General features: G+C 37.2%; 3 protein-coding genes across 7 annotated transcripts in view; 1 reads left to right on the plus strand and 2 right to left on the minus strand.

Moving 5' to 3' along the window:
- agtpbp1 (ATP/GTP binding carboxypeptidase 1) overlaps window positions 1-8,116 on the minus strand; it is a 27,960-nt gene extending 19,844 nt beyond the window's left edge. For 2 of the 3 annotated variants that reach the window (XM_041999950.1, XM_041999949.1), the window contains exons 1-3: window positions 7,834-8,116; window positions 5,302-5,360; window positions 4,320-4,450 (exon numbers count right to left, since the gene is read on the minus strand). In XM_041999950.1, coding sequence (XP_041855884.1) covers window positions 4,320-4,450; window positions 5,302-5,333 — 163 coding nt within the window. In that variant the 5' untranslated portion in view covers window positions 5,334-5,360; window positions 7,834-8,116. Of the gene's footprint in view, window positions 1-1,137; window positions 1,279-4,319; window positions 4,451-5,301; window positions 5,361-7,833 lie in introns of those variants that run through there. The other variant, XM_041999951.1, reaches the window with a different exon arrangement.
- naa35 (N-alpha-acetyltransferase 35, NatC auxiliary subunit) lies at window positions 7,160-19,443 on the plus strand. 3 transcript variants are annotated; one of them, XM_041999953.1, is made up of 23 exons: window positions 7,160-7,507; window positions 9,619-9,744; window positions 9,851-9,884; window positions 10,000-10,114; window positions 10,227-10,301; window positions 10,857-11,024; window positions 11,492-11,558; window positions 11,688-11,731; window positions 11,828-11,878; window positions 12,324-12,407; window positions 12,730-12,844; window positions 13,447-13,625; window positions 13,813-13,872; window positions 14,016-14,122; window positions 16,236-16,302; window positions 16,566-16,664; window positions 16,887-17,065; window positions 17,486-17,622; window positions 17,727-17,794; window positions 17,877-18,017; window positions 18,130-18,252; window positions 18,618-18,698; window positions 18,990-19,443. In XM_041999953.1, the coding sequence occupies exons 2-23, from the start codon at window positions 9,624-9,626 to the stop codon at window positions 19,047-19,049; spliced, it is 2,175 nt and encodes a 724-aa protein (XP_041855887.1). In that variant the 5' UTR covers window positions 7,160-7,507; window positions 9,619-9,623; the 3' UTR covers window positions 19,050-19,443. The 3 variants fall into 3 exon arrangements, with proteins under 3 accessions (XP_041855887.1, XP_041855886.1, XP_041855889.1); XM_041999952.1 differs by lacking the exon at window positions 7,160-7,507 and adding an exon at window positions 8,192-8,275; XM_041999955.1 differs by lacking the exon at window positions 7,160-7,507 and adding an exon at window positions 8,896-8,917.
- Window positions 19,444-19,684: 241 nt separating this feature from the next.
- LOC121649268 (trypsin-like) lies at window positions 19,685-21,546 on the minus strand. The gene is made up of 5 exons (XM_041999960.1): window positions 21,413-21,546; window positions 20,815-20,977; window positions 20,335-20,615; window positions 20,110-20,249; window positions 19,685-20,013 (listed from the first exon to the last, which is right to left on the minus strand). Exons 1-5 carry the CDS (start codon window positions 21,504-21,506, stop codon window positions 19,870-19,872), a joined length of 822 nt encoding a protein of 273 aa, XP_041855894.1. The 5' UTR covers window positions 21,507-21,546; the 3' UTR covers window positions 19,685-19,869.
- Window positions 21,547-22,581: the final 1,035 nt, after the last annotated feature.

The raw sequence follows: 22,581 nt of genomic DNA on the forward strand, positions 1-22,581 counted from the left end.
GAGGTCTTCGAATAATTTCCATTGCATTTGCTGCCGACTTTATCCATCAACCCCCTAACCTTTAAACCCTACGCTTGGTGTGTAAAATAACTTTAATACAGCACAGTAACAGTTCTCTCCAAACACAAATAAAGGGACCAGACCTAATACGGAAGTCTGTGAGGTTAGCATTTTAAAAGATGACTTTTGAAAACCAACATTAACATTTTGAGATGAGTGAAAATACAAAGAATTATGACTTAAATAAAGAGAATGCACTTATTAAAGATGGCATTAAAAGAAAACATCAGTTCAGCACTTCTTTTATTTCTTGCAGGTCAGCATTCTGTGCTAGAAATATAGACTTCAAATTAAAAATCCAAATAAATAGGGGATTAAATTGCATGATGGTGTTCATACTTCCATGGCTGGGCAGTTTGTGTGTTGGCACTACATGCACTGCGTCATTAGCAGGTGTATATGGGGATGATATGTGTCGAGTAAGCAGCTCTCATGACTTGTGATCTCTCACCCAAAATTATGCCAGCGTTAAATTATAGACAGACGCAAGTGATGTGTGCTCCGTCTAACCAGACACATACACACACACACACAAATATGCATATATGAGAATGTGGAAACAAACATGTATGCACACACTTCAGTGCACTGGAGATCAGTAACCTCCTAAAGCATTTTTGTCATGCCAGACTTTTTAAAGCTCTTCAAAGCAAATTGACATTTCAACACCTAAAAAGTAATTGCTGTATGTGGGTGTTTCAAAATGTATTGTCTAATAAGAGCTAAACCTTAATACCTACACATTAATCTGTTGCTTTTCAACTTACCTCAAAATCCATCATTGTTTTTGACTTGTATAGTGACTGTAGTTTAGAAGTTAAGGCTCATATCGGATGAGCTGCAGAGGCTGCAGAAGTCACAGTGTTTGTTTTAACTTCTCACTTTCACTTGACCCGACCAAAGTCAAATATCTAAAATATTTGAAACTGAAGCGGCCACTAAATTGCAAGCATACATAATGATTGCAATTTAGTTGTGACAATCTTATTCTTTGGAGGATTTAAAGACTGACAAGTGAGACATCATCTATCTCTAGTCAAGTCATTTTCTAGCATATTTTGCCATTGTGGACCCTACCTGGTGGGTCTGAGGAGGCCACAGAATGATAGTATGTCCTGGTGTAGCGATACTCCATTTCAAAACAAAAGATCTCAAAATTGGCCGATGCTTTCAATGAAAGTTTTTCCTATTCTCCAAAATGCCAGGTTAACTTCCACTGCAAGCTAAAAACTTAAGGTCTCCAGTAAATCAAAACACTTCAGAGTTGGACACTACAGTATATGCTGCCAAAAGGTAAATCACTTTTATAGCTTCACTGGTATGTTCCTATCCCTCTAAGGCAAGAAGTAATCTCTTCAACTGGTCAACCCAATCCCCCTACTCTTTTACCATATGCCCACACACTCTACTTGGTAATAAGCACCTCCCCTTACATGCTTCCAAAACTCAACTGCAGACTGCCCAGATAAAACACTGTCAACTCTGCACTTATATTAGCCAAGATACCAATTTTTTTGGCATAAATACAAAACAGAAACATGCCTTTTCTTTAAAGGCTGAATCCATTCTTCATCAAACCAACTCACATTTTTTTTGGGATATCTTTTAACAGATATGGCTCTACTCCATTTACAGATCCTGGCTTTCCCTTGTTCTTTTTTAAGGTATCTCTTTACTGCCCCATAAGCCCCTAAGACTCTGAACTTGAGACAAGTGTACAGCAAAGTCCCTCCTGGAGTGTATAGTTACTGTGAACAGGGTCACAGACCCCCCGCCCCCCCCCACATTTTCCTCAAGCCAACGTCATACTCATACACATTTCAAGTTGAGGCTGCAGGCGAGGCTCTGACAAACAGCTAAGCAGTAGATGAGAGGGGAACAGCTGTATATCATGATTGATAGAGTTACAGACAGAAGCTTTTCCACTGTGCCCATCAGTCAAACGGATTAACTACAACTCTACTTTGAAGCGAAAAGATGCACCAAATTATGCAAAGAGTAAAGATGAAATTCCAGAAAGGTGAGATGGAAAAAAAGTTCAGGGGAATTTAAAGAATCCTAGCAGGTGCAAACCAATGACTCAGCAAAATTATTTCACACCTTCACACACGGATTCAGCTATGCTGGACTGAATAAAAATTGTCTTCATTTACAAAAAAAAAATCACAATGAAAAGCCCACTAGCTGAAAACCTCTAGCTCCACAGCGTACATAGACCTCTGTTAAAAGCCAGACATGAATCCCATAACTGGGTCTTGAAAAAGTACTGTCTGAAAGCACCTGCTTACCATGTTTTATTAACATGTCAATATTTGATTCAAAAGTACATGTCACAACTTCCAAGAGCCCAAGATTAGGTCTTCAGATTGCTTGTTTTGTGCATCCACAAGTTTAAAATACAGAGATTAGCTTTTTCCAGTGCTGTCCAACTGAGAATACCAGGAAATCCTAACATTTGAGAAGTGGTAACCTGATAATACTAAACATTTTTACATGATAAATGACCTACACAACTATCAAACTGTCAGTTAATTTTGCCAGTTTGACAGATACATTTAGTGACTGTTGGAGCCCCACAACAATGTGAAAGTGATACTTCTACTAATCTAAACTTACAGTAGCTGCTTCTTGCTAACAGGGACACACTCGTGTTTCACTTTGTTCGACACTGTGATGTGGCACAATGCCGTCTTCTGCAGCAGTGAGATCGCCTTCTCAACAGTCCTGTTAAAGAGTAATCAGAGACTTGGAGACTGAATCCGTCCATCCACACCTTGACTTCTACCACGACAACCCATCTCTGCTTACAAAGTAAATGCACTAAACAGGTTATTAATGGATTAATCAACTTGGCTGCAACAGTACTACACATCAGCATCTGTTCAAATGTGACAGGTGAATGTTATACAATCTATATTCACCAAGATAAGACAAGATAAGCTTTATCTGTCACATGCCCGGTTATACATTGTATAATGTAAAGTGAAATGTGTTATCGTACCTACTACTAGTGAATAAAATTATCACATAGTTAATTTATCATCTTTTAGAACTGTTAAAACCTTCTCACTGCCTGACATGAATGCTTATGCAATTACTGTGTTATCCTGTAGACCTAATACTAAAAAATAAAACAGAATAAAAGTTAAAGTTAAAAGGTTGCATGTAATAAACTTGTCACTTACTTAACCAAGGATATCATGCTCAGCTTTAACTTAATGGTGTTAACATTCACACTTGTGGCTTATGTATGGTTTGCAGCTTATAGTGAAATTTTAATATTTGGTCTTTAGAAACTTTTCTTGTTATGACACACATGGAAAATTATGTGTCTTTGATTCTTTATCATGTGATCATGCATCACTGTTCTATGGACATCCACACCTTGTCAAACTGCAGAACTAACCAGCATGATGTTCTTTCCAGAATGTCCTAAACTGTTGATTTACACACCCTCCACACACACACACACACAGGGGTCTCTGTGAGTCATTCTAAACGAAACATAAATCCAGCCTTCAGGGAATAGTCGCTGCTACAATGTTTTCATCTTTCATCTCCTGTATAGGGAAATGTCAGGACTTTTCTGGGTTTCATCAGACACACATGTGTGTGTTCACATAAAATCATTCAATGTAATGATGGTTGTTTTTCAGTGGATATGTATCTAAATACAAATGACAAAGCTATTTTCCACATTAGGTAGTAAAATGAAAGCACTTATGTTGTTGTACAATGAGTGTAAAGCTTAGTGTGTTAAGTATTTGATCATGATGCATAACAACCTAATTCTAGCCGTGATCACAAACAAATGCTTAGACGATGTGCCTCGATTTTTTAATTTTGAACGTCTCACAAATAATGTCTCCATCACCACAAGGGAACCCTATGTAGCTATATGTATAATGGACGTTCTGTCCCTTTGTTTTGTGTCTGGTAGGGTATAATGGAAAGATACGAAAGACATGTAGGGAACAAGTTCAAATATATGACTAGTCTTTAAAAACAGGCCAAGTTTGAATAATTAGTAGCTGAAAAAATTACGTATTACATTTCATCAGTATTATGCATGTATGCCAGGAACCAGTCAAAGCACTTATTTCCATCACTGTAATTCAAGGCAAAGACCTCTGAGATATCACACTGACAGGAGTTAAAAATAACAGCTATAAAAACAAAAAAAAGATGAATCTTTTCCATTATTTCACATGGTATCAATAACAAGTTATTTTGCATGTATGTCCAGAGTATGCTCTCACCCTGCGTCTGTATGAGATGAAGGATCTTTGTCGTAACCTGTCTTGCCATTTCAACATCCCTCATCATGGCCTCCCCATTCATCCTCTCCAGTTGGGCCAGGAGCATCAGCACCCTGGAGTTACTGGGAACACTGGAAATACACACACATTTGTCTTTAGGAATACTGCATGACAACAGCATAACACTACTTAAGTATAAGTATAAGCATAACACTACAATAAAAAAAATGCTTGTACTCAGTTCTTGTAATCAGCTCTAAAAAGGATGGATTGGTTTTGTGACACAACTGGTACAAAGAAGCAAGAACTCACACTGGAGAACAAAAACATCCACTCATTTTCAAATGACCTCATATGCTAAGTACCAAACAATTTACAAATTGGTAATCCACATTTAAAAAGTTTCAAATCTTCCTTTAAGATTTATTTATTATTTTAATAAGGCTAGCTAATAGGGCTATCCATTAGTGCTTCACTATTTCGGGGTACTGACCCATCCTTTACTAATAATATTAGCCTACTGGCACTCAGATGGAAACAAGAGATTAAGGGTCAGTTGTTACAGCAAGGGCAAACATTGGAGAGGGAATCAAAACTCTGATTATATCCAGTGGAGCAAAATATCTCTTGTCCATATAAAGAGAGAGTGAGATGGAGGGAAAATGAAATGTGCACTCGAGACAGAAAAAAAAAAAAAAGGACAAAAAGGAGAAGAATGAGCCTGGGAAGTAATGCCAGAATGGGAAAAGGAAAAACAGATGTAGAACCTTAATAAACATGAGCCAGATACATAAAGATTATTTTTAGTCTTGACAAATTCACACGGCGGCTCCTAGGAGGACCACGAAACTATCTCCACACAGGGCTCTTAGGCACCAATGCAGGTGCACCATTAACTTAAATATTCACCAAGAAAAACAGAATATGTGAACAGAAAACTACACACATATGACTGCATCTATGTGTGTTTGCATCAACTCACCCTTTCTCTGTGGCCATTTTGGGTTTGTTCATTTTTACCAAATCAAAATGTCATGTCATCTGCAAGAGAAAGAAAACAAAGCTGACATTGACGAAAGAGGACAAGTATAAACATTCTGCATCATTTAGAAACAAGCGTGATTAACCTTTACCCGGGTATCAAATGGATTCCCACTGGACTCTTGTTGAGACCAGCCAGGCAACTATGCCCAAACCAGCTGACAATAAAGCTTAACTGTCCCCAGCTTTGAATGTACTGTTCTATAAATATGTGCCAGACATGTAGCAAACTGACCTATGTAGAGTAGGGTTCTAAAAGTGTGAAGTTTTCCTGGATAATTATTATCATTCCTATGACAATTATCATAGAAACTATGTAATTTTTATTGTATACATGTATATTTTTTAGACTTCTGGCTTCAGAGTGTAAACGTGAACTGCAGCTGCAGACATGTCCTGTTAACTGTACCAGGACAGAGCTTCTATCAGTGAAACAGTACCCCATGAGTGGTTTTACACAAAAAAAGCCCCTTTTCACAGCTTCCAAGCCTAACAGAGACGGTCGGACAGTTGATGAGCACAGACAATCAGGGATACGTTTAGCTGACATAAATGTTTTTCCTTTTATCTTCCCAACTGGGAATTTTCTAAAAAGATTCTGATGTGCTACAAATGAAAAGACAGACATGTTAAAATCAACTTAACCTTCCTCTTGTGTTAGTTTTCTGTTATCATCTCTTATGTTAAAGGATCAGTTTTGACCTGTATCTTAAATCAATTGAAAAATACACAAAAAAGAATTATCCATCATCCAATTTCTTTGGGTCTCCAGGACATTTAACTGTCACTATGCCCCTCGGTTTCAATAAAAGAGATGTTAAAATGAACCTCACGAAAATAATATAAATAAACAGAAGGTTGTTGTGTTACTTGACTATAACTGAGGGGTATTAGAATACATCTTAAATAAATTTGTTTAATTTATTTGGTCTTATTAATATTATTAACTATAGTAACATCTATGGTGTTACAGATCAGTTTTGACCCATATACACTTGCTTTAAAAAGGCCTAAAGGTGTCGGGTTTGTTTTTCCACCATTTTTTTTTTTTTCCTTCAGTTTTTCAACCAACATTGGCATAAATAGCTCAAAACACATCTTGTCACTTACTCTTGTAATGGCAAACCTTGTGATTTGTCATGCGCATCATGAGGTACTGACCTCTAACAGTTTTTACCATCTTTGGATTATTTGAATCTTTCAGGGCTAACAACTTCTCTAACAATAACCTTCTCATCAGATGTGTCTTCTGGATGATACTCCACTCCACATTGTCTTCCTCGTTAGTATGCCACTTATCTGTATCACCTTTTGCTTATTTTCACCAAAAGTATTATCCAGAACTTGGCTCACAGAAAAAGTTCTTTGTATTTATACATACTTCAAATTGCATATGTGCACTATGCAGGTCACCAATTCTATACTGAATGCTAGACATGCCTAGCTTTGTTTTGTGCAGGTATACAGGAAAACAACACAAAAAGAGATTCCTCTAAAGCTCAAATGATTGGCAGAGGAGCAGACTGGCATGGATGACAGTGCACTTATGATTTCAGTTTTGACTCTAATTATTGATTTATAACCCTAACCCATATCTTTACAACTGGGTCAAAACCCTAACAACACAAAGGTTATTATTTCAATAAGAGCATTTTATAATTTAGAGAGTTTTTTTTGTTTGTTTGTTTGTTTGTTTGTTTGGTTGCTTCATTCATTTATTTATTTGTTTATTTGATGAAATAGAGGTTCCTGACAAAGTCAAAAAGCCTCTGTGCAATAGACATATTTATCTGGTTTGTTTACTCATTTAAAACCTAAAAACGGGTCGGTGCCGAACCTAACACAAGAGGAAGGTTAAGCCATTATAAAGAGGACAAAAATGTTAGAAAGTCTAGATCAGTTAAAACCAAATTTTGACCTTCAATGCGTAATGTTAATGAGTTCAGTAAGGCTTTTCCAGAGCTTGTAGATTAAGACTGCAACAGCTCATCGCCCTCTCTAGTACTAAACACGTTTAGCCAGGTGACCGGATAATGGAAGATCACGCTTGGCTAAGTCTGGGCCACAGACGTAGCCTTTGGTCTGCCTATACGTTCTTTAAAAAGTTGGAAAGATGACATGCCAACAAGGTTGACTTGTACATAAAGGTTGCTAGATTGGCTGATATAACCATTCAGAGTTGTAACTTTATTACTACTGCCATTACACTAGCCTGCGGGGCTATTGTTAGCAAGATAAACTAGACCTTTGTGTGTTTTTTTGTAATTTTTATTTTTAAGATGCAAAATAGTTTGACATAGTGGCCACTGCACCTGCTGGACAAGTCACTCTTTAACAGCCCCCTGTCTGCACCAGCAGGCTAGCTAACGGGACATATGCTAACAGTAATGCTAACTATAGAGTATACAGCGATGTTTAGCCTAATAAACACACCTCTACTGTTATAACACAAAAAAAATATTAATTTACGAACCTGCCCGAAAAATGAACTGAACTGTTGTCCCGTTTAATCTTGCTCGATTCCAAGATAAAGTAGTCAGCCACTGTTTCTAATCGTTGCTTGAAACGCCCTACTGATGATGTTGTGATGAGAGCAGACAAATTTGCCTGTCAAAGAGGCTGTCAGGGAATAACGCGAGAGTACAGATGTCTATCTTTGTGGTTTGTTTTAAGCGCACTTATTGTGAAGCTAAGTGCTAACTGTATCTGTAATATATTTGATCATGGTTTTATATCGTCAGTGGGCGATTTTGCGATCAGCTGCTATCCTGGGGGTTGGAACTTTACAATTTTCACCTCGAACCAGGACTACAGTTCCTGTTTTGACGGTGGTTCGTGACGTAAAATGTATGCGCCAGTTTTTACTGTCTCCTGAGGGATTTTTCCTAGCTACATGGTTACTACAGGAAATTAAGGTATGTGCAATCAGTATATACTTTCGAATAACAGTATTTGTGTTTTGAATATCAAGATAAAAAGAATAAACTGTACTGATGTACAAAATGACGCTTTGTGCGAAGACAAAGACTCTCTGATGCTAACTTGCTTAGCTTGTTTGCATACGATATCTCAAGCTAGCTAATTTAACGATGACTATAACTAGCTAACATCATGTTACATTTTCTTACATTGCATCCATTTTTCATTTATTAGGACCTTTGGAATTTTATGAACAGTACATTTATAATGTGGTTATTAACATAGGCGTTAGAAGCACAAAATTATCGGTTACCATTATGAATGTTTTTGACATTTAAGTTATTTCCTCCAAGTTGTTACAGCACTGTTAAGACTGCGGTATGACTGGGTCCTTTAGCTGATGTAAATCTGTGTGTACAGATTACTTGACAGTGTTTGGTGTCTTACACGTTAAAGCAGCGGTTGGGAACCTTGGCCCTCGTCTAGCACGTTTTCCATGTGTCCCTGCTCCAACACACCTGATTCAAATAAATGAGTCACTGATTTGAATCAGGTGTGTTGAAGCAGGGAACCATGGAAAACTTGCAGGACTGCGGACCCCGAGGACCAGGGTTTCCCACCACTGATCAGTTACCAAGGTGTTTGCAAACTAGGTGCAATCACTTAACATTTCAAATATGAAGGAATACAATAAATGGCTATATGAATAAACAATAAAAATTTCTTACTGTAATTTCTTTTTTTCTCTTCTTTGACATTCTTTCTTTAAAGTTCTTTTATATTTGATGTCATGGTGTACTCTAGATGAGATTACACATCTAGTCCTTCACACTAGTCCTTCTAGTCCATCTAATTCCTTGAATCTATAAATGATTAATTTCTGCTTTTTACCCCTTTAATTGGATTAGTATTTTTTTAAATAGAAGTTCAATTAACTTTATTTAAGCCCTTACAGCATGACTTGGAAGAATGAGAAACTACGTGGACATTCCCATGAGATGTTTGCTTTGTTTTCATGAAATCTGCATGAAGTGCCTGATTGGACTTTTGGATGATGTCCTTCTCTTTTTTTTCATGTAGAACTTTAAAGAAAACATGCATATTTATTTTAACTTCACCTATACGTTTTTTCTTATCTTTTTTTTTTTTTTTTTTAGATCTGATCATGCTTCTGTTCTCTTTACAGTTCACAGTAACACAAATTTTGACCAAACGTTTGTATGTCATTACTTACAGGTAGAGCGACAACGGTTTGTACCATAGCTTTTTTTTATTTTCCTCACTAAAATAAGTTTATTTTTTGGTAATTTTTTCCCCCCCGTTGATTTGTCATTCATAGTCGCCATGGTGATGAAATCAACAGTTGAGGATGATGACACCGGCTGGGGGCTGGGCATCCCAGAAAAGATGAAGAACAATGCAAACTGGGTTGATATTACTCATGAGTTCAAGGGTGCTTGCAAAGGTAAATGCTGTGTCCTTCAGTGTGTGCATGAGTCTTGATGTGTGCAGTTATAGAGAACACTGACACAGCCCTCCTTACCCTGTTTTCTCATCCTTTATTTACACAGAGTTGAATCTTGGAGAGTTGCTTCATGACAAACTGTAAGTAGGACATGTACATTTTGCAATATTTATATTTGCTTTATCTATTTTAACACTCCACGAATAGTTTTCCATCATCAGAATTTGTGACGCTAAGCTGTCTGTTGTGTTGCAGGTTTGGCCTGTTTGAGGCCATGTCGGCTATAGAAATGATGGATCCTAAGATGGATGCTGGAATGATTGGAAACCAGGTCAACAGGAAAGTTCTCAATTTTGAGCAAGCTATTAAGGTACTGACATCAGTTTTTCTAGATTTTATATCTAAATATACAGACAGACAGACGGACACAATCAGCTGAATAGTTCTCAGTACCTTGTATTTCTCTGTTATGTGGATTCCAGGAAGGTGCCATCAAAGTTAAAGATCTCAGTCTTCCTGAACTAATTGGGATCATTGACACATGTTTCTGCTGTTTGGTGAGTTGGGTTTTCTTCAGCAAGTGATCTCTTCTGAGCACAAAGATATTTATGAGTACACAGACATGAAGTGTTTTATTCTAGACTACTGGTCAGGTTATTGCTGTTGATCACATATGTTCTGCTCTGACATTGAATTTAGAAAGATACATTATATGTTATCTTTTCCTTCTATATCTACTCTAATACATAGGCGCGCTGTAAGTGGCTGCTGCCTCAGTATGCCTGTTCCTGTTGTGTCTACATGTTGTTGCTGTCTAGTCTTGGACGGGTTGTACTGGAAACAAATTTCGTTGTACCTGTGTTCTGCACTGTGTATAATGACAAATAAAAAAATCTTCTTCTTCTTCTATATTGTGAGCTAAATCAGTTTTTTCCTTAAAGCGAAATTCATAAATGGCATTTGACATTTTTCTCTATACACACTGTAATCTTCAGCTGTTTTCTGTTTTCTGATCATCACTTTAGGAAGCCAGTTTGTACAAGATACCAGGCTGTTATTTTTTGATATTATATATCACAAAGCCTCTTGTGTGTTTCTGTGTGTATTTCTAGATAACATGGCTGGAGGGTCACTCATTGGCCCAGACTGTTTTCACCTGCCTGTATGTCCATAACCCAGACCTTATTGAGGAGCCAGCTCTAAAAGCTTTTGCCCTGGGCATGCTGAAAGTGTGTGATATTGCACGAGAAAAAATTAACAAGGCAGCTGTTTTTGAAGAGGTAAACGATTTTCTACCTTCTGTCGGTGTGTTTTTATTTCCATAGTGAAAACTGGCACATACTGTGCTGTTCAGGGTTAGGTTAAAGGTTAGAAAATGTCCCAAGTTCAAACCCCTGACCATCAGGATAATAACTGGTTGGCAAAGTTAAAAAAAAAAGAAAGTCTTATCACCCCCCATTAACACCATGGTGGTGCCATGGAGCTCCACTGGAGCTGCTTGATGACAAGCAGGTCTAGCTGTTGCTGTATTTGGCAGTTTCCAGGTGTCAACTAGTGTGAATGTGATCATGTTAATGCCTCTAAGGGAAAATTGTCGCATTGTCACACAATAAATCAAGCTTAAAAAAATAGCTGGAAGATTATTTTACATACAAACGAGTCACTGTTTTGGTAAATTCATTAAAAATAATATATAGAATATATATTTAAATGTCTGATTAGTTATTGAACTAACACTTTTCTGTAGGAGGATTTCCAAGCCATGACCTATGGTTTCAAGATGGCCAATAATGTCACAGACCTGCGAGTGACCGGTAGGAGTTCTGTAATTATTAAGTTACTGTAGACAACTTATATCTGTGCTGATTAAATCATTTATTTGAGAAGAACAAACATGGCTGTTCTTATTCCTCTCTTTCTATGTCTTGTGTTAATCTTATAAGGTATGCTAAAAGATGTGGAGGATGAGTTACAGAGGAAAGTTAAGGTATTTTCTATTTGCCACTGTACTTTCACTCTAATACTGATGATATAAATGGTGCTCTGATACACATTAGTTATTGGTTATCTCCTGCCCTCTTAGAGCACACGCAGCCGACAGGGTGAGCAGCGAAACCCAGAGGTTGAGCTGGAGGTAAGTATGATTATTCATCATTTTGTGGTTTATTTTTAGAGGATTTTCATTATTAAAGGCATGTTGTTGGAGAAATATTTATACTGGCTAAATGGAAGTCAAGAATTACATGTAATAAATCAGATTTGCTTAGTTATTTAGAAATCAGTCATTTGAGTCCCACACTGAACCCTAAGCCCTCCCTCTCATTCATTACATGTTATGTCTAAATCTTTTCAATCAGTGTGGGACTCGGATAACCTTTAGAGACGTTACTCTGACATTTCCAGATGTTTCACTATAGTAGGGAAGGAAAAAAAAAAAATCTGTCCCCAAGTTGGACTTTCTGGGTGGTCAAACTAAAAATAAAAATCTGTTTATAATTTCTTGTTCCTTGTGAAAAGACCAGGTCAGGAACATATTTATTAATAGCTCTGCATTGTTGTTCCATGTTTTATTTGACCAGCACCAGCAGTGCCTGGCAGTTTTCAACAGAATCAAATTCACACGCCTTCTACTGACTGCTCTGATTGCCTTCACCAAGAAGGAGGTAATGCACAAACACACAACAGCAGACAAATGACAAGTTAATGACTACCACACAGATTTATTTCTTTGTAATTGTGCAAACATTTCTAATGCTAAACATTTAAAATGAGTTTGTAACAGACTGTAATGGAGTAGCCTGCAGCTAGAAGGACATGGAAGTACACTGTATACAATACAAAAAGCATTTATTTTTACTTATGTCTGATAAAACCTATAGTGGTTTTTTTTCCTATTTTCTACATTTATTTGTACATCATATTAATGTTCAGTGCAGATGTTTATATGAAATAATGATTTTTTTCTTTTTCTTGTATGTTTATTAGACCAGCTCAGTAGGTGAAGCCCAGAAGCTTGTGGCTCAGGCAGCTGACCTGCTATCACCTATTCATTCCAGTATTCAACATGGCATCCAGTCACAAAATGACACCACCAAAGGAGGTAGCACACACTAATACACACACTTTTAAATCACATTAAGGTTGACTTTTTCTGTTCTTTAATGTGTTTTATATGAAGTAAATACTTTCTGTTCTGATCATATGATATGCACCTAAATATGATTGTTGTCATAAATTCAGAGATGTCTCACTCTTAGTATAATAAGACCCACATCATCTTGTAAAAGCCCAGTGGGCACCGCTGATTATGTAATTAAGTAATTACTGATAACTGTGTGTGTACGCTGAGACCTACATAAGAGATAAAATCTCTGCTGCTTTAAATGACGTGACACAGAAAGTTTTCAAGCTTGTATACCAGACTGCTTTGAACTGTATTCTGCTGTGACATTTGCTCCCAGATTGATCAGTTAAATGAATTAATTAATAAAGTTTGGTTTGATTTGTTTAAACCCAACAACTAAAGCAGTCTACAGGCTCAGGATTTGTTTTTAAAAATGATCATCAAAGGACATTTAAAGTGCCACATATGCATGACATTGTGCATACATTTTATGCATGCAGTTACACCCATCCAGTTTAATCATTACCATGGCAACCTTGTTACAATCCAGTATGCTTTTTTCTTAATGAATTTTACAGATCACCCCATCATGATGGGTTTTGAGCCTCTTGTTAACCAGAGACTGCTGCCTCCCACTTTTCCTCGATACGCCAAGATCATTAAGAGGGAAGACATGGTGGCCTACTTCAGCAAGCTTATAGAACGCATCAAGACTGTGTGTGATGTGATCAACACCACAAACCTGCATGGCATACTGGTAAACACATCACTGTAACTTTCTTAGTAACCTGACAGAAGCTGTTTCAGTATGTTTATGTCCACGGTGTAAAAAAACATGGGTGATGATGTATTTGATGATATTTCGCATGTATAAATACAATCTCCAGGATCTTGTTACTGATAAAGGCTCCCTGATACTAACTTGAATGTTGTGGTTTTATAAGGACTTCTTCTGTGAATTCAGCGAGCAGTCTCCCTGTGTGCTCTCCAGATCTCTTCTGCAGGTACATTCATGTGTGGTTTTTATCTGTCTGAAGAGTTGCTGTAGTTGTTCTTAGTTTGCTTATGAAATCTTAAATAATTTTCGTGATGTGAAACCTTTAAGATTTCAATAATGAAAATGTTTTTTTTTTTTCTCTCAATTCAGACAACGTTCCTAATTGACAATAAGAAGGTTTTTGGCACTCACCTCATGCAGGACATGATTAAGGATGCACTAAGATACTTTGTCAGCCCACCTGTCCTCTCTTATAAGTAAGTCTAACATTAATTACCTCCACCAAAGCAGAGGTTATGTTTTCTGAGGTGCTGTCTGTCTGTCTGTCTGTCTGTCTGTCTGTCTGTGTCTTTCTGTCTATTAGCAACATAACTGAAAAAGTAAAGGACGGATTTTGATTAAATTAAAAAAAAAAAGAATAAAATCCTTGAAATGGAAACACTAGAACCACCAACATTCCAATACCCGCTAGAGCCGCCAAAGGGGGTCATTTTGATACCGTGCTGACGAAGCATAAAAGCAATAAAGGTGGAATTTACAGAGGCCAATTATTTCCTTTTGAATCTTTATCATTCAAAAGTCAACAAAGCTTCAAGAAATGATTAATTGATTAACATGTAGGATTTTTTTTTATCAATTATTTGAAGGGGAACAATTAGAACAAAAAAACATCATTTAATGCTAAAGTAACGAAACAGAGCCGTGGACGTCAGCTGATATTGATTTATTGTATTGCACATTGACAGTTGAATAATGAACGCACACCGAGTCATTCTGGCCTCTGCAGCTCCGGTAGAGGACCCGTGCATTCAGTGTAGTGATATCCAAAATGTTATTAAACACCACAACAGGCCAGCTTGTAGTTGCAGCTCCAGATAAATAGTGCCTCAGCATCGTGTCAAGGATGTCTCCTCCTAACCTGGTCCTATTGTTCATTTGTTGGAGCATAGCCAAGGCTTATTCTGCATTCATTCTTTTGCTTCTGTTAATTTTTTTTTTTATTCTTTTTTTGGTGGCTTGAGTTTGCCTATCTGTCTGTCTGTTAGCAACATAACTCAAAAAGTTATGGCAAGATTTTGGTTAAATTTTTCAGGAAATGTCAGAAATGGAAAAAAAGGAACATGTAATTAGAATTTGGGGGTGATCCAGATGACCATTTATTTGCTCTTGGGAGATAGAAGCTGTAATGGCAAAATGAACCCTAACTCATCAAATAATGCCTAGAATCATTGGCAAAAAATTACTAGATGGCATCATGGTAGATGTTATAATCCAACATTGGTTGACTCGGATCATGTTGATATTCTGGATGTGATGAGCCAGAAGGTTCAAAATATAGGGGGTACGGATCCTATAGCTTGGCAGAGGTCTGTGCGCTATAAGTGCTTCTAGTTAAATATTCAAACAAGGTTATTTTAGTTAGTGACGGATTTCAGGTATTATATTAAGCTTGGCTAAGCTTATTGGGTCTGTTTCACATATAGCTGTTTCAAAACATAGCTAATAATATTTTTAGTGGAGTTTTTTTTTTTTTTTTGTAGAACATTTCCTGGCTAAATTTTATTTAAATAAATTTCAAGCTCCAGATTAGTTTTCATCCATGACCAGCAGCTGAAATACTAAAGAGTCTTGCATAGTATATACTTTCCCTTATGAATTCCCCTACTGACATTTAGGATGGGTTTAAATGTTTATTGTGTGTGTAGAAGTCATATGATCACTTTAACCCCACTGCAGTGAGACACAGGCTGCCTGTTAATCCAACAAAAATAACAGCTGGTAACTGATGCATGCAGCAAGTTTGGAGCCTGTAGTAAGAAGTCAGTTTATCTGACATGACTAACACAGTCTTTTGTGTGACACAGTTACAAAACTAACACAGTTACTCTAAAAAAATGCTTTCTATCTTTATAAATTAACTGAAAAATTAAGAATAGTAGTGCAAATATACATCTGTCCAGGTAATGTTCCGATAGAAAGAAAAGTTAACAAGGAAAGCACATTTAATGTATTTTATTAGTGGAGTTTTAGTCAGTCCTAAGGTCATAGTACATACCATCACTAACAGAAACAATGCTGCAGAATAATAACAATAACAGCAATAACACTGTACAACACAGATACAATAAGTGATAATTAGTAATTCTTTAATTAGGCCTACACAGTGTGCTGTAATGACGGGGCTCTCTGATGCGCCTGTTCCAGTCGGCTCGGACACCAGGTGTAGCTATAAATGTCTGTTTTCTGTGTTGGCTGCTTTCAGTTCTGCTTTAACTGGATTTGTTAGAAAATGCTTCTTTTTTTAGTTTGCTGCTAGTTACTGTAACAGTTTTGGATACATTTTTTGGTCTGTTTTTGTTTTCTTTCCAGGTGTTGTCTGTTCAACAACCATCAGGCCAAGGACTACATTGACTCCTTTGTTACACACTGCTCCAGGGTATATTTACTGTTTAAATTCTGTGTATTCAGTGCTACACTATTGTTCAGTGTACTCTGGGATTGCTTTGACTTCAGCAAGAGGTGGCTCTCAGCTGTTTACTTTAAATGCATATCTTAACTGTAAAAAAATGTACATATATTTTAATCACAATTTTTTAATCAAGTTTTTTTGTAGTTAGAGGGAAAATTTTATGACATATCTCCAGCTCTTATTGCAGTTAAACTAAATGCAGGAAACTGTGTTCCTATGTGTGCATGCAGCCTTTCTGCAGCCTCATCCAGATCCATGGACACAACCGAGCTCGACAGAGAGACAAGCTGGGGCACATTCTCGAGGAGTTTGCTACACTGCAGGATGAAGTGAGCTGCTGCTGTTGTTTCCTTCGCTTATTTTTTTCTTTTCAGCCCATTTCTGCTATTTTTACCACAAATCACTGAAGACCAGATTGAAATGTTTTAGTTACACATTATTTAATTCATTGCACGTTATCTCTTTCACGTGGCTCACACTCACTCATACATGGTAGTTGTGAGTTTATCATTTGCAAACCATCTGCTGAAGGCTTTTTGTGTGCTCTGCAGGCTGAGAAAGTGGATGCAGCTCTGCACAGCTTACTGATGAAACTTGAGCCTCAGCGACAACACCTAGCCTGTCTTGGCACCTGGATCCTCTACCATAACCTGAGGATCATGATCCAATATCTGCTGAGCGGTTTTGAACTGGAGCTTTACAGCATGCATGAATACTATTACATCTACTGGTAAGAGCTCATATGTTTGTTTACATCCGGTAGCTGTCGGAGGCTCTGTAGCACGCCAGAACTTAAAGTTAGAGTGATATAAATTCTCTACAGCTTTCACTGGTATACTTTAGCTCATTTCTAAATTAACCCATAAGAGCCTTGTGTGACATATTTGTCACATACAGTTTCTGAGACATTTTGTTTCAGTTTATGGTATAAACTTTGCTCAAAATCCTGTTGAACACAATCTGATACTCGTCTTTTGTCCCCTAATAGATACCCAGAAGCAGAAAACCGTATTATAATATTTTTAAACTATGACATGGTAATAAATGGTAGATCCCCCCCTCATCAAAGACCTCATATTTTAAAAATTGGACTTTTCTTACCAATTTTACTTGGGTAAGGCCTTAACTGGTTAATGTATGTGTTTTGTAGGTACCTGTCTGAGTTCCTTTATGCATGGTTGATGTCTACTCTAAGTAGAGCTGACTCCTCTCAGATGGCAGAAGAGCGCATTCTAGAGGAGCAGCTAAAAGGACGCAGCAGCAAAAAAGCCAAGAAGAAGAAAAAAGGTGATTTTATTTTTGTGTGTGTGTGCATAATCTGTGTCTGAAATTCTTGGAGCAACCACAATATACAAATGAGCTGACTGATACTATTTGGGATTATTTTGCAGTTCGTCCACTCAGCAAAGAGATTACCATGAGTCAAGCATACCAGAATATGTGTGCTGGCATGTACAAGGTATTTAAAAATAAATAAATAAAATCTTTTTTTAAATAGACTAAATGGTATAATAAGTCCTCCTGCCTCTGTGTCCTTGCAGACAATGGTAGCTTTGGACATGGATGGTAAAGTACACAAGCCTCAGTTTGAACTGGACAGCGAGCAAGTTCGCTATGAGCATCGTTTTGCCCCCTTCAACAGCGTGGTCACCCCCCCACCTGTGCATTACATCCAATTTAAGGTATTGTTCATGTTTTTTAAGTCGGAATTCATCTAGACAACCTTTCCTGTTTTCTGTTTTTCTTTTCTAATTTTGTCCCATCTGATTTTGCTCCTATTCTTTCATGTTGCAGGAAATGTCAGACCTGAAGAAGTACAACCCTCCACCTGGCTCTGCAGACCTCTACCTGGCAGCTAGCAAACACTTTCAACAGGCCAAGCTCATCCTAGAAAATGTGCCAAGCCCAGACCCTGAGGTCAGGAAGAGAAACTGTTGCTTTCTTTTACAGAACAAACTTATGCATAGCCATGTGTACCAATTCATGATTTCATGAGTACAAGTTTAGTTCCAGAACAACTTAAATGAAGAAAAATAATGGTCAATAAAACAGCTGATGTCTTGATGTCAGAATATGATTAAAGATCTGTTATTCAAGTCCTGGAATTACTTCTAACCTCTTAATGTCTGTTTTTTTACCATGTGCAACTTTAATTTGATAGCAGGGCAGAAAATGAGCAACCTAATAAATCTGAGCCCATTTTTAGACTAAAATATGCTTCTGCTGCAGGTTTTCCTTTATTATTAATTATTAATAATTATTCATTTCATTACTAATAATAGGTAAACCGCATATTGAAGGTGGCCAAACCCAACATTGTAGTTATGAAGCTCCTGGCTGGAGGACACAAAAAGGAAACCAAGGTAACACAATAAACACATTAAATGTATTTTTTATTTTTTTCTGTTTGCTTTAGGCTTTATTTAGTTTAGGTTTTCCCAAATTATTATAATTCAAATTATTATGTTTGGATATTAGTTGGGAAAAAAGTAAGTGAGTGATTAATATTGTAAAAAGTGCTTAATGTGTATATGTTGGTGTTTAAATTACCTTGCAATTTAATCTGCTTATTTTAGTATTGTGACTGATGTAAGAACTGTTCAGTACTGTAAATATTATGATTAAGTAAACACCATTTTGTCCCTCATCCTCAGGTGCTCCCAGAGTTTGACTTCTCAGCTCACAAGTACTTCCCTATTGTCAAGATCATTTGATTCCTTCCTACTCCACACAGTGGCACTCTCCTCCTTACCCTGGATTAAGTGTGCAGTGACCCCGACTCTGTCCACATCTAAACAAGTGTGTGATAAGCCCAACTGTAATGTCATGAAATGAGTGTCCGATCATTTTATTTTGTTTAGTTTTTTCCCACCTGAATGAGATGTATGAGAAACCAGACCAGAGAACTCACAACTGGACCTACATAAGAAACAGTATCTACAAATGCATCTGTGAAAGTTTGTGTGTGTGTGTGAGTCTTAGACAAGACAAAGTGTGATTGTGTTAAGAAGTAGCAGATGGAAGCTGACACCAGAACAGTCTTGTGAAGGCTTGACAAGAATGCTGTAATGATGATGGGTGCGTATCATTAAATAATATAAAACCTCACTTTATGTGTAATTGTCTTGGTGATATTTAGTCTGAAATAGTTCTTAGCATGTTGTAACTTGAAATATGGGACTCAGGTGAGTATTGCATGGCATCAGTGAGTGAAGCAGACATCAGCTTCTCAGTATTCAAAACCTGAAAGAAAGTTCAAATACAACTAGAATTTGAATGTGTTTACACAGTTATGAAAATGACATCTCTGATATTCTACTATAATACATCTGATAACAGATAACACATGAACTATTTTTATTAATGCAAATAAGAATTTGGACAAAGTTATTTATTTTCTCTAAAAATCACAAGATAGCACAGTGATCTTACATGCATTTTAGTAGAATTTAATATTTTCTGTTTCATTTAAGTGAAACAAACTATTTTGACAGGAGATTATGATTATTAATCATGACTTGTGTGGTTAAGCTTTTATTTGTGCATAGTTTCTTCAATCCACTTCATGTAGAAACAGATATCCAGCATTACTATGTGGTGTGCACACGTATCCGTAGGATCACTAATAGTAATTCCATGTAAAAAGCCTTCGTACTCCACAGCGGAGCCTCCATCGCCCTGCAGGACAGAGATCAGACGTGTATGTTTTATGTATCAGATTAGATAAAAATAAAGAGAACAATATGGATAAAGAAAAAATAAAAGATCGCTCACAAAGCAGGTCCCCACACCAGCCTTAAAGGCACACATGGTGGTCGTTTCGTCGCTGTGGTACTTAACACTCGGTTTATCATTCTCACCACATTCAAACATTTGTGTTGTAGCACACCTCACCTGGCTCTCAGGTTTTGCCCCTGAGGATTTAAAAGATTAGAAATGTGACTTCTATTTTAAAAACTAAATAAATAGTGTAGTTGTTTGTGTAATACTCATTCCCACCTGCTGTCTTTGGTCCCATGCCTCCAATTCTAACATCCTTTTTCAATTCTGGTCTTTTACACTCTCCTGAAGGAAGGCGGATGGTGGGAAGTTGAGCAGACACACCCTCATTCAGTTTTATGAGCATGATGTCATGAGGCTTCCCATCCTCGTTTTTAAAGGTAAATTGTTTCTCGGTAGTAATGACTTGCTCAAGCTTTTTGGAGGATCCTTTAATGAAAGATGCTAATTTCGTAAAAACTGACACATCATTGTTTACGCCAATCTTCACTTTCACTTTCCTGGAAAATAAGAACATGCAAAACAATTAAAGTCTGTTTCATATCAAAGAGTTTCAGCTATTTTTCTTTAAAGGGTGTCTACATTTTGGGCATTAGGTAATTAATAGGATTATTTATTATTTTCCAATATCCAAACCAAACTGAACTCATGTTTATCATTTAGACAGGTGAAGAAGATGATGATGTGACAGTGTCTTACTGTTCGGCACAGTGAGAAGCAGTGATGACCCAGAGGGTGTTGAGCAGAGCTCCTCCACAGGACCTTCCTCCCTGAACAGACTCTATCTTGACATGGTACTGCCTCTCCTTGCCACAAGATGTACTCCCAACAATCCTTTTCTCAATATTTCCTGATGCAGTGCCTGGCACATGGAAGAAGAACAGCAGACACCATGTAAGATGATGGAAGACTCAAAAAGCCTTCACAGGTCAGTTCATTTTCCATGCTGCTTATTTCAATTCAGGGTCAAAGGGAAGCTGGGGTCTATCCCAGCTATTAGCAGGCGAGAGGCAGGGTACACCCTGGACAGGTCACCAGTCCATCACAGGGAGACAAACAACTACTCCCTCTCCTAAGGAGAATTTAAAGTGACTAATTAACGTAAGATTTATGTCTTTGGACGGTGGGAGGAAGCCAGAGAACCTGGAGAGAACAAACACACTATCTGAACCCTAACCACACAGCCCCTTCACAGGTCCGAAGCAATAAGAATGTAGCTGAAGTTTACATTTACATCTAAATAACCTCTTCTAATGAAACATCTCAATATAACTGGAGAGGAAAAAAATCAACTTACCAGCAAGAAACAAGATAAGAACACAGCAAAGCTTCATCATGGTTCTTCTGGATGTGGATCTCTTCAGGTGACTCACTGGCTGATGCTTCATCATTTTATAGTAAGGATCTGATGGTAGAGGGGTTTCCTATTGGCTGGCCTCGTTGCTAAAATGAATATTATCCTCACAGCCTCTTTATCTTTATTTCGCATGCCCATTTTCACAGTCAAATGATAGTCTGGGTGGGTCAGGTGGCCAACTGGTGCAGCAGAAAGCAGGGTTATGAAAAAGAAAGAAACTGTTGTGCAGGATTTTACACACGATCTTCAGAATTTGAGGAGTCCAATCAATACTTCTTTGTTTTAATAAGAATGCTTGTGTTTCACACCTTATTACACGTTTGCAGCTTCACATTTTGCAAAGATGCAAGTGGACTGACGCCTCACTGTTTTAATGGCATTAACCTGTTTAAATAATGTGACAGTATTTAATCCTGCTTGCTATCATTTGGTCTGGCGACCCTTTTACATCGTTGTGCATAAAACAAGTTTAATTTACACAGACTGAGACTGATTTCAGTAAATACCTGTAGTAAACAGGTGCTCAGTGAGATGTGCTTTTCTTGACAGTTGGATCAGTTAATCATTGCATCTGCTTCATGCCATTTTAACTACATGAAGTTTGTAAAGGATATGTTTTCATTGATTAAAAAAGTCAGCAGCCACTAAGTAAAATCATTTATGCACAGTTTATATGTGGTAAAATGATAAATAATGCACGATCAAACCTTCATGTTCATTGTAATTTTTTCACTCTTCTAAATCCTCCAAATGAAAATGAGATGACTGCAGTATTTTGAATATGCTGATGTTTTTATCAGTGATAGGTCATGGAGACGTTTAGACAAATGCCTCGCAACCAAATATAGTCTTGCACACATATGATTTGACTGCACATCACTTCTTATGTGCTTACATTCAAGTATATCTTGATCAATTTATTCAAAAAGAATTATCTTAGTCTGTAGAGGCTTTTACTCTACCTTTTAATCTCCTGATAACATGACTCGTACTCATGAGCAGCTGTTTTAAAATGCTATTGTTACAAAAGTATGTGTGGAAGTTGTAGAATGAACATAATACATGCTAGTTTCTTCTGCTCTTTTTGATTTAATTGATCACTAATTAAG

Source organism: Melanotaenia boesemani, chromosome 11, assembly GCF_017639745.1.
Source record: "Melanotaenia boesemani isolate fMelBoe1 chromosome 11, fMelBoe1.pri, whole genome shotgun sequence".
NCBI lineage: Eukaryota > Metazoa > Chordata > Actinopteri > Atheriniformes > Melanotaeniidae > Melanotaenia > Melanotaenia boesemani.